This window comes from Engystomops pustulosus, unplaced genomic scaffold, assembly GCF_040894005.1.
Source record: "Engystomops pustulosus unplaced genomic scaffold, aEngPut4.maternal MAT_SCAFFOLD_97, whole genome shotgun sequence".
Lineage (NCBI taxonomy): Eukaryota > Metazoa > Chordata > Amphibia > Anura > Leptodactylidae > Engystomops > Engystomops pustulosus.
Genome location: NW_027284981.1, coordinates 179,550 through 197,123, shown reverse-complemented (window position 1 = coordinate 197,123; position 17,574 = coordinate 179,550). Strand labels below are relative to the sequence as shown.

The 17,574-nt window shown below is 55.4% G+C and overlaps 2 protein-coding genes across 3 annotated transcripts in view; one reads left to right on the top strand and one right to left on the bottom strand.

Annotated features, from left to right (window-relative positions):
* Positions 1–603: 603 nt before the first annotated feature.
* On the bottom strand, positions 604–8,144 carry PRR14 (proline rich 14). 2 transcript variants are annotated; one of them, XM_072131594.1, is made up of 9 exons: positions 8,050–8,144; positions 7,290–7,419; positions 5,478–5,530; positions 5,333–5,400; positions 4,314–5,259; positions 2,691–2,808; positions 2,501–2,610; positions 2,350–2,421; positions 604–911 (listed from the first exon to the last, which is right to left on the bottom strand). In XM_072131594.1, exons 2-9 carry the CDS (start codon positions 7,398–7,400, stop codon positions 647–649), a joined length of 1,743 nt encoding a protein of 580 aa, XP_071987695.1. In that variant the 5' UTR covers positions 7,401–7,419; positions 8,050–8,144; the 3' UTR covers positions 604–646. The 2 variants fall into 2 exon arrangements, with proteins under 2 accessions (XP_071987695.1, XP_071987694.1); XM_072131593.1 differs by having other exon boundaries at positions 7,985–8,138.
* The window catches only part of RUSF1 (RUS family member 1), a 65,708-nt gene continuing 56,227 nt past the window's right edge, over positions 8,094–17,574 (top strand). Inside the window, 3 exon segments of the mRNA XM_072131590.1 lie at positions 8,094–8,116; positions 8,228–8,246; positions 10,131–10,283. Coding sequence (XP_071987691.1) covers positions 8,094–8,116; positions 8,228–8,246; positions 10,131–10,283 — 195 coding nt within the window.

Here is a 17,574-nt window from a genome sequence, read left to right as displayed (position 1 = left end):
TGTCAGCAGCTAAACATAATGTTTGTGGCGGCAGGTTCACGGTTACATTTCATCATACCCCAGCGCAGTACAGACCGAGTGCCCAAACTAAATCCACACATTTACCGTAAAGAGCCACGGAATTACATACAGTTACAACTTATTGCCACCTGTTATTCCACATCTTTCAGTCGTATCGGCCCCAGAGGCCACCAATACACTTGACAGAAGGGAAAATTGAGACTCAATGTAGCTTCTGTCTAGGGTTTCACTGTAGAGGAAGAACGGTGGCCCAGCAGGAGGACGACCTCCAAAGATAACGCACTGCTTCCTTACTTCCCCTGCAGTTCCAAACAACCAATAAAGTGTCACTGTAAATAGCGCTGAGCTCAGCAAGTGGCCTAGGACTGCAGGGAGATTAAGTTTTTGGTGAACTCTGTCCTTGGACAGTGGCCCAAGTGCCTGCAGAAAGGGCTCCGCCACCCGTGCCACCGCCCCGCCGCCGCCACCCGTGCCACCGCCCCGCCGCCGCCACCCGTGCCACCGCCCCGCCGCCGCCACCCGTGCCACCGCCCCGCCGCCGCCACCCGTGCCACCCCTTCAGGACTCAGGCAGGACACGGGATACAAAGTGATGTTTATTGGTTACACATGACAGAGGAGGCGGCTCACGGATCAGAGACGACCCCCTGCAGCGCGGCCTCCAGCTGGTTCAGCTTGTGCTGCAGAAGCGATTCATAGTCAATATTTGCCTGGGGACCAGCGGCTCCCGTACATCTCCGCGTGCGACCGGCTGCTTTCCCCTTTTTCTTCCGCTTGCGTGAGGTTGAACTTCCATCCTTAAAAATCATTATCCTCCGTAGAGGCCGCTGACTGGTGAGAACCAGGGCCCCGCCCTTCAGTACCGGCTCCTCAAATATGGTTTCAAATTTTCTGCATTAAAGAAGTGAACAGTAAAAAATCTACCCCAAGAATTCCCCCTCCCCCCAGCAATGTCAGTCTCTACAACCCCCACCCCCCGCCCTGCATCTACAGCCTCACCCCCACCCCCCGCCCTGCATCTACAGCCTCACCCCCACCCCCCGCCCTGCATCTACAGCCTCACCTCCACCCCCCCCAAACTGCATCTACAGCCTCACCTCCACCCCCCCCAACCTGCATCTACAACCTCACCTCCACCCCCCCAACCTGCATCTACAACCTCCACCCCCCCCCAACCTGCATCTACAACCTCCACCCCCCCCAACCTGCATCTACAACCTCCACCCCCCCCCAACCTGCATCTACAACCTCCACCCCCCCCCAACCTGCATCTACAACCTCCACCCCCCCCCAACCTGCATCTACAACCTCCACCCCCCCCCCCAACCTGCATCTACAACCTCCACCCCCCCCCCAACCTGCATCTACAACCTCCACCCCCCCCCCCAACCTGCATCTACAACCTCCACCCCCCCCCCAACCTGCATCTACAACCTCCACCCCCCCCCAACCTGCATCTACAACCTCCACCCCCCCCCCCAACCTGCATCTACAACCTCCACCCCCCCCCCAACCTGCATCTACAACCTCCACCCCCCCCCAACCTGCATCTACAACCTCCACCCCCCCCCCCAACCTGCATCTACAACCTCCACCCCCCCCCCAACCTGCATCTACAACCTCCACCCCCCCCCCCAACCTGCATCTACAACCTCCACCCCCCCCCCAACCTGCATCTACAACCTCCACCCCCCCAACCTGCATCTACAACCTCCACCCCCCCAACCTGCATCTACAACCTCCACCCCCCCCCCAACCTGCATCTACAACCTCCACCCCCCCCCCCAAACTGCATCTACAACCTCCACCCCCCCCCCAAACTGCATCTACAACCTCCACCCCCCCCCAAACTGCATCTACAACCTCCACCCCCCCCCAAACTGCATCTACAACCTCCACCCCCCCCCAAACTGCATCTACAACCTCCACCCCCCCCAAACTGCATCTACAACCTCCACCCCCCCCCAAACTGCATCTACAACCTCCACCCCCCCCCAAACTGCATCTACAACCTCCACCCCCCCCAAACTGCATCTACAACCTCCACCCCCCCCCAAACTGCATCTACAACCTCCACCCCCCCCAAACTGCATCTACAACCTCCACCCCCCCCCCCAAACTGCATCTACAACCTCCACCCCCCCCAAACTGCATCTACAACCTCCACCCCCCCCCAAACTGCATCTACAGCCTAACCCCACCCCCCCAAACTACATCTACAGCCTAACTCCACCCCCCCAAACTGCATCTACAGCCTAACCTCCACCCCCCACCCCCCTTCCCTCCCTCCCTATCCGCACACTCTATATGGCTAGTGCCGGCTCCTGACCTCTTCTCGGTCGGCGTGTGGTAGTTCTTATTTGTGTAGATTTCCTCCAGACTGAAATCGTCTTTTTGTAACCTTAAAAAAATAAATAAATACAAATTAAAGGTTTGGCTCGACGTGTCCGGCGCGGGATAGGACCATTGATGACTCTTACCGGACACGTTTCGGGAGGCCCAGGGGGGTCAGATTTCCTTCCTGCCTTAGTACCCTTTTCCGGATCTGGATGTTGGAGACTTTATTCCCTTTGGAGAGATTCTCTAAACTCTGAAAAAGCGGAGACACAGTCGTTCGTTGCGTCGTACGGGAGAAGGTCGGCTCCTCGCCCAACACCGCCCATTTCTCACCTTGATGTGGGAATCTGGAGGAGATTCCTTTGTTACCTGGTCCCCAGCTGCTCTGAGGCCCCGCCCTCTATACTTGTCCATGCAAAGACTTTCAGGAGACCCCACATTGTGGTCGGAGCTGGAGGGAGGGAATCAAACACAACAGAGGGGAGTGAGACAGACGGAAGGCGAGGAGCACAAGAATACAGGGTGAACCAGGAAAACAGGTGTGGAGCACGGGACAACAATCTGGGCCAAAACTAGTGGGAGCACGGGACAACAATCTGGGCCAAAACTAGTGGGAGCACGGGACAACAATCTGGGCCAAAATATGTGGGAGCGCGGGACAACAATCTGGGCCAAAACTAGTGGGGAGCTACATGGCAGAAGGCAGGCAGCACGGGACCAAACGAGAGAGGAGCTACACGGCAGCACGGGACCACAACGAGGGACAAAACGAGAGAGGAGCTACACGGCAGCACGGGACCACAACGAGGGACAAAACCAGAGACTAGCTACACGGCAGCACGGGACCACAACGAGGGACAAAACCAGAGACGAGCTACACGGCAGCACAACGAGGGACAAAACGAGAGACGAGCTACACGGCAGCACGGGATCACAACGAGGGACAAAACGAGAGACGAGCTACACGGCAGCACGGGACCACAACGAGGGACAAAACGAGAGACGAGCTACACGGCAGCACGGGACCACAACGAGGGACAAAACGAGAGACGAGCTACACGGCAGCACGGGATCACAACGAGGGACAAAACCAGAGACGAGCTACACGGCAGCACGGGACCACAACGAGGGACAAAACCAGAGACGAGCTACACGGCAGCACGGGACCACAACGAGGGACAAAACGAGAGACGAGCTACACGGCAGCACGGGACCACAACGAGGGACAAAACCAGAGACGAGCTACACGGCAGCACGGGACCACAACGAGGGACAAAACCAGAGACGAGCTACACGGCAGCACGGGACCACAACGAGGGACAAAACCAGAGACGAGCTACACGGCAGCACGGGACCACAACGAGGGACAAAACCAGAGACGAGCTACACGGCAGCACGGGACCACAACGAGGGACAAAACCAGAGACGAGCTACACGGCAGCACGGGACCACAACGAGGGACAAAACCAGAGACGAGCTACACGGCAGCACGGGACCACAACGAGGGACAAAACCAGAGACGAGCTACACGGCAGCACGGGACCACAACGAGGGACAAAACCAGAGACGAGCTACACGGCAGCACGGGATCACAACGAGGGACAAAACCAGAGACGAGCTACACAGCAGCACGGGATCACAACGAGGGACAAAACCAGAGACGAGCTACACGGCAGCACAGGATCACAACGAGGGACAAAACGAGCTACACGGCAGCACGGGATCACAACGAGGGACAAAACGAGCTACACGGCAGCACGGGACCACAACGAGGGACAAAACGAGCTACACGGCATAAGGCGGCAGCATGAGACCCCACATTGGCTGACAATTCTTTCATGTAAACATCTGTTTTTCTTGACCTAGACAGTGATCAAGGCCTAAAAAAGTCCCGTTAGGAGCCCCTATGCAGGAGCCAATTAGACTGAGCCCCTATGCAATACTGCAGCATCTTACCCATTTGGGGAGGGGTGCACATCTCCCAGCTGGTACGGTGATTGCCTTAGAACCGATGGATGATTCTCCTTTCGAAGGCAAGACAGAGACAAAGGAACCATGGGCAGGTTTCGGCACTCTTCCACCGTTCCTAGACTGTGGCGTCTCTTCCTGCAGGTACATGGCTCAGTGCTGTGCCCCACCGTATCCAGGCTGTGCCTCCGATTGTGCTGTGTGACGGGCAGTAACGGGCAGGACAGGTAGCGCTGTAATGGAGGGCGACACAAGACGGATGACGACAGGCTTGGCGAGGTTCTTTGGGGGCTGGAGGGCGATGGGCCGTCCTCTGCGGTGCCCTCTCCAGGCAGCAATGTAGAAAAGTCACCACAAGGCTCAGGGGACGGGGGAACGGGCTGCACAGTGGCCCCCGACAACTCTCCTGAAACAAAACTCTCCTGCCAACTCGGCTTTCCATTGGCACTGGAGCTCCAGGAAGCTCTTTGACTCTTTACTGGGGTAAGAAAGATTTCTGCGAAGCTCTCCAGCTTGGATCGCACACTGTGAAATAATGGAAGCAGCCCCCACCCAGGCTCCTCCCTGACAGCGGGTACAGAGGGTGGCACCACAGCGGGCAGACAGTAGGGCGAGGCATGGGACGGCTCCTCCCTGGCACAGGATATGTAGGGTGGCACCACAGCGTGCAGACACGAGGGGGAGGCATGGGACGGCTCCTCCCTGGCACAGGATACATAGGGTGGCACCACAGCAGGCAGACAGGAGGGCGAGGCATGGGACGGCTCCTCCCTGGCACAGGATACATATGGTGGCACCACAGCAGGCAGACACGAGGGCGAGGCATGGGACGGCTCCTCCCTGGCAGAGGGTACAGAGGGTGGCACCACAGCGGGCGAGGCATGGGACGGCTCCTCTGTGTACATGGGGATGTAGGGAGGGGACTGGCTCATCTCTGAGGTGTAAGAAGAATTTTATATTAGGGATGTTTATTGCCCCTCCTCCCCCCTCCCCCGCACCAATCTTACCCAGATTTTTACAGAATCCGGTGACACCCACTTGGTTACGCTTCAGTAGATCATCGGCCCCCGAAGTCCTGCAACAGAAGCACATGAGCTGCAGGTGCCCTTATAGCCCGACAGGACACAATATAAAGTTATAAAGTACTCCTACCGCTCACACGGGGGCGTCTCCGCCTGAAGAAGCCCCGCCCGCAGAGGTCCTGCCTGAAAAAAACTAAAGTCATCAGCACCACAACAATGGCAGAGAACAGGTCACATCACAGAAGCCTGGGGCTGTCCTCTCCAGGCGATGGCAGGACCCCCACCCACACCCCAGTCCTCCCCCTGGCCCCAGCGGGACCCCCACCCACACCCCAGTCCTCCCCCGGGCCCCAGCGGGACCCCCACCCACACCCCAGTCCTCCCCCGGGCCCCAGCGGGACCCACACCCCAGTCCTCCCCCGGGCCCCAGCGGGACCCACACCCACACCCCAGGCCTCCCCCGGGCCCCAGCGGGACCAACACCCACACCCCAGGCCTCCCCCGGGACCCCCACCCACACCCCAGGCCTCCCCCGGGCCCCAGCGGGACCCCCACCCACACCCCAGTCCTCCCCCTGGCCCCAGCGGGACCCCCACCCACACCCCAGTCCTCCCCCTGGCCCCAGCGGGACCCCCAGTCCTCCCCCTGGCCCCAGCGGGACCCCCACCCACACCCCAGTCCTCCCCCTGGCCCCAGCGAGACCCACACCCCAGTCCTCCCCCTGGCCCCAGCGGGACCCACACCCCAGTCCTCCCCCTGGCCCCAGCGGGACCCCCACCCACACCCGAGGCCTCCCCCTGGCCCCAGCGGGACCCCCACCCACACCCCAGTCCTCCCCCTGGCCCCAGCGGGACCCCCACCCACACCCCAGTCCTCCCCCTGGCCCCAGCGGGACCCCCACCCACACCCCAGTCCTCCCCCTGGCCCCAGCGGGACCCCCACCCACACCCCAGTCCTCCCCCTGGCCCCAGCGGGACCCCCACCCACACCCGAGGCCTCCCCCTGGCCCCAGCGGGACCCCCACCCACACCCCAGTCCTCCCCCTGGCCCCAGCGGGACCCCCACCCACACCCCAGTCCTCCCCCTGGCCCCAGCGGGACCCCCACCCACACCCGAGGCCTCCCCCTGGCCCCAGCGGGACCCCCACCCACACCCGAGGCCTCCCCCTGGCCCCAGCGGGACCCCCACCCACACCCGAGGCCTCCCCCTGGCCCCAGCGGGACCCCCACCCACACCCGAGGCCTCCCCCTGGCCCCAGTGGGACCCACACCCGAGGCCTCCCCCTGGCCCCAGCAGGACCCACACCCGAGGCCTCCCCCTGGCCCCAGCGGGACCCACACCCACACCCGAGGCCTCCCCCTGGCCCCAGCGGGACCCCCACCCACACCCGAGGCCTCCCCCTGGCCCCAGCGGGACCCCCACCCACACCCGAGGCCTCCCCCTGGCCCCAGCGGGACCCCCACCCACACCCGAGGCCTCCCCCTGGCCCCAGTGGGACCCACACCCGAGGCCTCCCCCTGGCCCCAGCAGGACCCACACCCGAGGCCTCCCCCTGGCCCCAGCGGGACCCCCACCCACACCCGAGGCCTCCCCCTGGCCCCAGCGGGACCCCCACCCACACCCGAGGCCTCCCCCTGGCCCCAGCGGGACCCCCACCCACACCCGAGGCCTCCCCCTGGCCCCAGCGGGACCCCCACCCACACCCGAGGCCTCCCCCTGGCCCCAGTGGGACCCACACCCGAGGCCTCCCCCTGGCCCCAGCAGGACCCACACCCGAGGCCTCCCCCTGGCCCCAGCGGGACCCACACCCGAGGCCTCCCCCTGGCTCCAGCGGGACCCACACCCACACCCGAGGCCTCCCCCTGGCCCCAGCAGGACCCCCACCCACACTCCAGGCCTCCCCCTGGCCCCACACTCCAGGCCTCCCCCACACGGGTCCCACCTGGTGGGCGATGTCTCTGAGCTGCACAGACAGAACTCTCCTCCTCTCTCTCTCCAGGGGAGACGCCATATTTAGAGCTCGGGTTAAACTTCGGGGAGAATACGTCTCCATGGAAATATCGGGGGGCGGCCTGCAATGACACCCCCAAAACAAAGGTTCTGATTACACCACAGAGCGAAATCCCTCGTCTGCACATTATTTCCTATCTCTTTTTTTTTTAAATCAGATATTTTTATTGAACATATTTTAAGAAAAAAACAACACACCCAACAAGCACAACCTGGAGGGGAGTATGTACATAACTTTACAATAAGCTCTGATTTATCTAATACAGCCTCAAATTATATTATTACCCATCTCTTACTACAACACAAATTATACACAAGAGCCCCCCAAAGTGCCCCCTCAGCCAGCCCAGAGGTCCCAGGAGCCCCCCTCAGCAAGCCCAGAGACCGCTCACCCCACCCCACATTGGCCCCCAAGGTGCTCACGCGGAGTATTTGGTGTTCACTGGTGGAATAGGGTGAGGGGTATCGGGGGGTCCGGGCGGAGGGGGGTGAGGGGTATCGGGGGGTCCGGGCGGAGGGGGGTGAGGGGTATCGGGGGGTCCGGGCGGAGGGGGGTGAGGGGTATCGAGGGGTCCGGGCGGAGGGGGGTGAGGGGTATTGGGGGGCTGCAGGTGGCTGTGCACTGACCGGTATATAAGCCGCCGCCGCCGCTTCCTCCGGTCATGACGGGGACTCAGAGATCGCTGCATCACCTGGAAAAACTTCCGGTATAAACCCCGCCTTTTCCGGTAACGCAATGTTTCTGTGGTTACTGAGCACGTGACCGGAAAGACGAATCACAGGCGCCGAACCACTGCCACGACTATAACACAGACCTCACCACTCAGTGGCTACACACGGAGGTCACGTGACAGCTGTTACCAATCACAGCGTGACAGGAGCAGACAGTGTGAGCCGCCAGTGACCAGCGCCACAGCAAGGTAACACCCGACTACTGCACCCGACTACGGTCCCTCCCCCACACACCCGACTACTGTACATCCACCCCTCCCCCACACACCCGACTACTGCACCTCCACCACTCCCCAATACTGCACCTCCACCCCCTCACCCACACACCCGACTACTGCACCTCCACCCCCTCCCCCACACACCCGACTACTGCACCTCCACCCCCTCCCCCACACACCCGACTACTGCACCTCCACCCCCTCCCCCACACACCCGACTACTGCACCTCCACCCCCTCCCCCACACACCCGACTACTGCACCTCCTCCCCCACACACCCGACTACTGCCCCTCCACCCCCTCCTCCACACACCCGACTACTGCTCCTCCACCCCCTCCCCCACACACCCGACTACTGCCCCTCCACCCCCTCCCACACACACCAGACTACTGCACCTCCACCCATTCCCCCACACACCCAACTACTGCCCCTCCTCCCACTCCCCCACACACCCGACTACTGCAACTCCGCCCCTTCCCCCACACACCCGACTACTGCTCCACCACCCCCACACACCCGACTACTGCACCTCCTCCCCCACACACCCGACTACTGCACCTCCTCCCCCACACACCCGACTACTGCACCTCCCCCCCCTCCCCCACACACCCGACTACTGCACCCCCTCCATACACACCCGACTACTGCTCCTCCACCCCCACACACCCGACTACTGCTCCACCACCCCCACACACCCAACTACTCCACCTCCACCCCCTCCCCCACACACCCGACTACTGCTCCTCCACCCCCACACACCCGACTACTCCACCTCCACCCCCTCCCTCACACACCCGACTACTGCACCCCCTCCCCCACACACCCGACTACTGCTCCTCCACCCCCACACACCCGACTACTGCTCCACCACCCCCACACACCCGACTACTCCACCTCCACCCCCTCCCCCACACACCCGACTACTCCACCTCCACCCCCTCCCCCAAAACACCCGACTACTGCACCTCCTCCCCCACACACCCGACTACTGGAACTCCTCCCCCACACACCCGACTACTGGAACTCCTCCCCCACACACCCGACTACTGGAACTCCTCCCCCACACACCCGACTACTGCCCCTCCACCCCTACACACCCGACTACTGCCCCTCCACCCCTACACACCCGACTACTGCACCCCCTCCCCCACACACCCGACTACTGCACCCCCTCCCCCACACACCCGACTACTGCACCCCCTCCCCCACACACCCGACTACTGCTCCACCACCCCCACACACCCGACTACTGCCCCTCCACCCCCTCCCCCACACACCCGACTACTGCACCTCCTCCCCCACACACCTGACTACTGCACCTCCACCCCCTCCCCCACACACACCCGACTACTGCACCCCCTCCCCCACACACCCGACTACTGCACCTCCTCCCCCACACACCCGACTACTGCACCTCCTCCCCCACACACCCGACTACTGCACCTCCACCCCCTCCCCCACACACACCCGACTACTGCCCCTCCTCCCCCTCCCCCACACACCCGACTACTGCCCCTCCACCCCCTCCCCCACACACCCGACTACTGCCCCTCCACCCCCTCCCCCACACACCCGACTACTGCACCTCCACCCCCTCCCCCACACACCCGACTACTGCACCCCCTCCCCCACACACCCGACTACTGCTCCTCCACCCCCTCCCCCACACACCCGACTACTGCACCCCCTCCCCCACACAACCGACTACTGCTCCTCCACCCCCTCCCCCACACACCCGACTACTGCACCCCCTCCATACACACCCGACTACTGCTCCCCCCCCCCTCCCCATTACACGAATCTCTGCTTGTCATCCTTGCAGCACGTGATGGCATCGGAGGACGTGGCTCTCGTGGCCACTGAGCGCTATGGATCTGGCAATGTTCTCAAGTACTTGCAGTCTAATGATGGGACTGTGTGCCCTGTGAGACCCCGCCCCTCCCACAGGTACCGCCCACTGAGGGACGGCTTCACGGTGAGTCAAGTGTTGATACTTTTAAATTCCTAATAATAAAAAATGTAACGTGACGACAACTAAGGGATACGGGAGGACACGAGAGGACTCCTCCATGTGATGTCACCATATACATCCTGCATGTACTGTACATGTCCCTGCTCCTCCATGTGATGTCACCATATACATCCTGTATGTACTGTACATGTCCCTGCTCCTCCATGTGATGTCACCATATACATCCTGTATGTACTGTACATGTCCCTGCTCCTCCATGTGATGTCACCATATACATCCTGTATGTACTGTACATGTCTCCTGCTCCTCCATGTGATGTCACCATATACATCCTGTATGTACTGTACATGTCCCCTGCTCCTCCATGTGATGTCACCATATACATCCTGTATGTACTGTACATGTCCCCTGCTCCTCCATGTGATGTCACCATATACATCCTGTATGTACTGTACATGTCTCCTGCTCCTCATGTGATGTCACCATATACATCCTGTATGTACTGTACATGTCCCCTGCTCCTCCATGTGATGTCACCATATACATCCTGTATGTACTGTACATGTCCCCTGCTCCTCCATGTGATGTCACCGTATACATCCTGTATGTACTGTACATGTCCCCTGCTCCTCCATGTGATGTCACCGTATACATCCTGTATGTACTGTACATGTCCCCTGCTCCTCCATGTGATGTCACCATATACATCCTGTATGTACGTACATGTCTCCTGCTCCTCCATGTGATGTCACCATATACATCCTGTATGTACTGTACATGTCCCCTGCTCCTCATGTGATGTCACCGTATACATCCTGTATGTACTGTACATGTCCCCTGCTCCTCCATGTGATGTCACCATATACATCCTGTATGTACTGTACATGTCTCCTGCTCCTCCATGTGATGTCACCGTATACATCCTGTATGTACTGTACATGTCCCCTGCTCCTCCATGTGATGTCACCATATACATCCTGTATGTACTGTACATGTCTCCTGCTCCCCCATGTGATGTCACCATATACATCCTGTATGTACTGTACATGTCCCCTGCTCCCATGTGATGTCACCATATACATCCTGTATGTACTGTACATGTCCCCTGCTCCTCCATGTGATGTCACCATATACATCCTGTATGTACTGTACATGTCCCCTGCTCCTCCATGTGATGTCACCATATACATCCTGTATGTACTGTACATGTCTCCTGCTCCTCCATGTGATGTCACCATATACATCTGTATGTACTGTACATGTCTCCTGCTCCTCCATGTGATGTCACCATATACTCCTGTAGGTACTGTACATGTCTCCTGCTCCTCCATGTGATGTCACCATATACATCCTGTATGTACTGTACATGTTCTCCTGCTCCTCCATGTGATGTCACCGTATACATCCTGTATGTACTGTACATTGTCCCTGCTCCTCCATGTGATGTCACCATATACATCCTGTATGTACTGTACATGTCCCCTGCTCCTCCATGTGATGTCACCATATACATCCTGTATGTACTGTACATGTCCCCTGCTCCTCCATGTGATGTCACCATATACATCCTGTATGTACTGTACATGTCCCCTGCTCCTCCATGTGATGTCACCATATACATCCTGTATGTACTGTACATGTCCCCTGCTCCTCCATGTGATGTCACCATATACATCCTGTATGTACTGTACATGTCTCCTGCTCCTCCATGTGATGTCACCATATACATCCTGTATGTACTGTACATGTCCCCTGCTCCTCCATGTGATGTCACCATATACATCCTGTATGTACTGTACATGTCTCCTGCTCCTCCATGTGATGTCACCATATACATCCTGTATGTACTGTACATGTCCCCTGCTCCTCCATGTGATGTCACCATATACATCCTGTATGTACTGTACATGTCCCTGCTCCTCCATGTGATGTCACCATATACATCCTGTATGTACTGTACATGTCTCCTGCTCCTCCATGTGATGTCACCATATACATCCTGTATGTACTGTACATGTCCCCTGCTCCTCCATGTGATGTCACCATATACATCCTGTATGTACTGTACATGTCCCCTGCTCCTCCATGTGATGTCACCATATACATCCTGTATGTACTGTACATGTCTCCTGCTCCTCCATGTGATGTCACCATATACATCCTGTATGTACTGTACATGTCTCCTGCTCCTCCATGTGATGTCACCATATACATCCTGTATGTACTGTACATGTCTCCTGCTCCTCCATGTGATGTCACCATATACATCCTGTATGTACTGTACATGTCCCTGCTCCTCCATGTGATGTCACCATATACATCCTGTATGTACTGTACATGTCTCCTGCTCCTCCATGTGATGTCACCATATACATCCTGTATGTACTGTACATGTCCCTGCTCCTCCATGTGATGCACCATATACATCCTGTATGTACTGTACATGTCCCCTGCCCCTGTGATGTCACATATACATCCATGTGTATGGACCCTGCTCCTCCATGTGCTGTCACCATATACATCCTGTATGTACTGTACATGTCTCCTGCTCCTCCATGTGATGTCACCATATACATCCTGTATGTACTGTACATGTCTCCCTGCTCCTCCATGTGATGCCATATACATCCTGTATGTACTTTACATGTCCCAGATAATCACATGTGATGTCACCATATACATCCTGTATGTATGTACATGTCCCTGATCCACCATGTGATGTCACCATATACCATCCTGTATGTACTGTACATGTCTTGCTCCTCCATGGATGTCCTTACTCCTGTGTGTGGGGTGTACTGTACATGTCCCCTGCTCCTCCATGTGATGTCACCATATACATCCTGTATGTTACTTTACATGTCTTATGTACTGTACATGTCCCCTGCTCCTCCATGTGATGTCACCATATACATCCTGTATGTACTTTACATGTCTCCTGCTCCTCCATGTGATGTCACCATATACATCCTGTATGTACTGTACATGTCTCCTGCTCCTCCATGTGATGTCACCATATACATCCTGTATGTACTGTACATGTCTCCTGCTCCTCCATGTGATGTCACCATATACATCCTGTATGTACTGTACATGTCTCCTGCTCCTCCATGTGATGTCACCATATACATCCTGTATGTACTGTACATGTCCCCTGCTCCTCCATGTGATGTCACCATATACATCCTGTATGTACTGTACATGTCCCCTGCTCCTCCATGTGATGTCACCATATACATCCTGTATGTACTGTACATGTCCCCTGCTCCTCCATGTGATGTCACCATATACATCCTGTATGTACTGTACATGTCCCCTGCTCCTCCATGTGATGTCACCATATACATCCTGTATGTACTGTACATGTCTCCTGCTCCTCCATGTGATGTCACCATATACATCCTGTATGTACTGTACATGTCCCTGCTCCTCCATGTGATGTCACCATATACCTCCTGTATGTACTGTACATGTCTCCTGCTCCTCCATGTGATGGAAGCTGTCACCATATACATCCTGTATGTACTGTACATGTCCCCTGCTCCTCCATGTGATGTCACCATATACATCCTGTATGTACTGTACATGTCCCCTGCTCCTCCATGTGATGTCACCATATACATCCTGTATGTACTGTACATGTCCCCTGCTCCTCCATGTGATGTCACCATATACATCCTGTATGTACTGTACATGTCTCCTGCTCCTCCATGTGATGTCACCATATACATCCTGTATGTACTGTACATGTCCCCTGCTCCTCCATGTGATGTCACCATATACATCCTGTATGTACTGTACATGTCCCTGCTCCTCCATGTGATGTCACCATATACATCCTGTATGTACTGTACATGTCCCTGCTCCTCCATGTGATGTCACCATATACATCCTGTATGTACTGTACATGTCCCCTGCTCCTCCATGTGATGTCACCATATACATCCTGTATGTACTGTACATGTCCCCTGCTCCTCCATGTGATGTCACCATATACATCCTGTATGTACTGTACATGTCTCCTGCTCCTCCATGTGATGTCACCATATACATCCTGTATGTACTGTACATGTCCCTGCTCCTCCATGTGATGTCACCATATACATCCTGTATGTACTGTACATGTCCCCTGCTCCTCCATGTGATGTCACCGTATACATCCTGTATGTACTGTACATGTCCCCTGCTCCTCCATGTGATGTCACCATATACATCCTGTATGTGCTGTACATGTCCCCTGCTCCTCCATGTGATGTCACCATATACATCCTGTATGTACTGTACATGTCCCTGCTCCTCCTTGTGATGTCACCATATACATCCTGTATGTACTGTACATGTCTCCTGCTCCTCCATGTGATGTCACCATATACATCCTGTATGTACTGTACATGTCCCTGCTCCTCCATGTGATGTCACCATATACATCCTGTATGTACTGTACATGTCTCCTGCTCCTCCATGTGATGTCACCATATACATCCTGTATGTACTGTACATGTCTCCTGCTCCTCCATGTGATGTCACCGTATACATCCTGTATGTACTGTACATGTCTCCTGCTCCTCCATGTGATGTCACCATATACATCCTGTATGTACTGTACATGTCCCTGCTCCTCCATGTGATGTCACCATATACATCCTGTATGTACTGTACATGTCCCTGCTCCTCCATGTGATGTCACCATATACATCCTGTATGTACTGTACATGTCTCCTGCTCCTCCATGTGATGTCACCGTATACATCCTGTATGTACTGTACATGTCTCCTGCTCCTCCATGTGATGTCACCATATACATCCTGTATGTACTGTACATGTCTCCTGCTCCTCCATGTGATGTCACCATATACATCCTGTATGTACTGTACATGTCTCCTGCTCCTCCATGTGATGTCACCATATACATCCTGTATGTACTGTACATGTCCCTGCTCCTCCATGTGATGTCACCATATACATCCTGTATGTACTGTACATGTCTCCTGCTCCTCCATGTGATGTCACCATATACATCCTGTATGTACTGTACATGTCTCCTGCTCCTCCATGTGATGTCACCATATACATCCTGTATGTACTGTACATGTCTCCTGCTCCTCCATGTGATGTCACCATATACATCCTGTATGTACTGTACATGTCTCCTGCTCCTCCATGTGATGTCACCATATACATCCTGTATGTACTGTACATGTCTCCTGCTCCTCCATGTGATGTCACATATACATCCTGTATGTACTGTACATGTCCCCTGCTCCTCCATGTGATGTCACCATATACATCCTGTATGTACTGTACATGTCCCTGCTCCTCCATGTGATGTCACCATATACATCCTGTATGTACTGTACATGTCCCTGCTCCTCCATGTGATGTCACCATATACATCCTGTATGTACTGTACATGTCCCCTGCTCCTCCATGTGATGTCACCGTATACATCCTGTATGTACTGTACATGTCCCCTGCTCCTCCATGTGATGTCACCATATACATCCTGTATGTGCTGTACATGTCCCCTGCTCCTCCATGTGATGTCACCATATACATCCTGTATGTACTGTACATGTCTCCTGCTCCTCCATGTGATGGCAGCTGTCACCATATACATCCTGTATGTACTGTACATGTCTCCTGCTCCTCCATGTGATGTCACCATATACATCCTGTATGTACTGTACATGTCTCCTTCTCCTCCATGTGATGTCACCATATACATCCTGTATGTACTGTACATGTCCCTGCTCCTCCATGTGATGTCACCATATACATCCTGTATGTACTGTACATGTCTCCTGCTCCTCCATGTGATGTCACCGTATACATCCTGTATGTACTGTACATGTCTCCTGCTCCTCCATGTGATGTCACCATATACATCCTGTATGTACTGTACATGTCCCCTGCTCCTCCATGTGATGTCACCATATACATCCTGTATGTACTGTACATGTCTCCTGCTCCTCCATGTGATGTCACCATATACATCCTGTATGTACTGTACATGTCTCCTGCTCCTCCATGTGATGGAAGCTGCCATACTGTCACCATATACATCCTGTATATACTGTACATGTCCCCTGCTCCTCCATGTGATGTCACCATATACATCCTGTATGTACTGTACATGTCTCCTGCTCCTCCATGTGATGTCACCATATACATCCTGTATGTACTGTACATGTCTCCTGCTCCTCCATGTGATGTCACCATATACATCCTGTATGTACTGTACATGTCTCCTGCTCCTCCATGTGATGTCACCATATACATCCTGTATGTACTGTACATGTCCCCTGCTCCTCCATGTGATGTCACCATATACATCCTGTATGTACTGTACATGTCCCTCCTCCTCCATGTGATGTCACCATATACATCCTGTATGTACTGTACATGTCCCTGCTCCTCCATGTGATGTCACCATATACATCCTGTATGTACTGTACATGTCCCTGCTCCTCCATGTGATGTCACCATATACATCCTGTATGTACTGTACATGTCTCCTGCTCCTCCATGTGATGTCACCATATACATCCTGTATGTACTGTACATGTCCCCTGCTCCTCCATGTGATGTCACCATATACATCCTGTATGTACTGTACATGTCCCCTGCTCCTCCATGTGATGTCACCATATACATCCTGTATGTACTGTACATGTCCCTGCTCCTCCATGTGATGTCACCATATACATCCTGTATGTACTGTACATGTCTCCTGCTCCTCCATGTGATGTCACCATATACATCCTGTATGTACTGTACATGTCTCCTGCTCCTCCATGTGATGTCACCATATACATCCTGTATGTACTGTACATGTCCCCTGCTCCTCCATGTGATGTCACCATATACATCCTGTATGTACTGTACATGTCCCCTGCTCCTCCATGTGATGTCACCATATACATCCTGTATGTACTGTACATGTCCCCTGCTCCTCCATGTGATGTCACCATATACATCCTGTATGTACTGTACATGTCCCCTGCTCCTCCATGTGATGTCACCATATACATCCTGTATGTACTGTACATGTCCCCTGCTCCTCCATGTGATGTCACCATATACATCCTGTATGTACTGTACATGTCTCCTGCTCCTCCATGTGATGTCACCATATACATCCTGTATGTACTGTACATGTCCCCTGCTCCTCCATGTGATGTCACCATATACATCCTGTATGTACTGTACATGTCCCCTGCTCCTCCATGTGATGTCACCATATACATCCTGTATGTACTGTACATGTCTCCTGCTCCTCCATGTGATGGAAGCT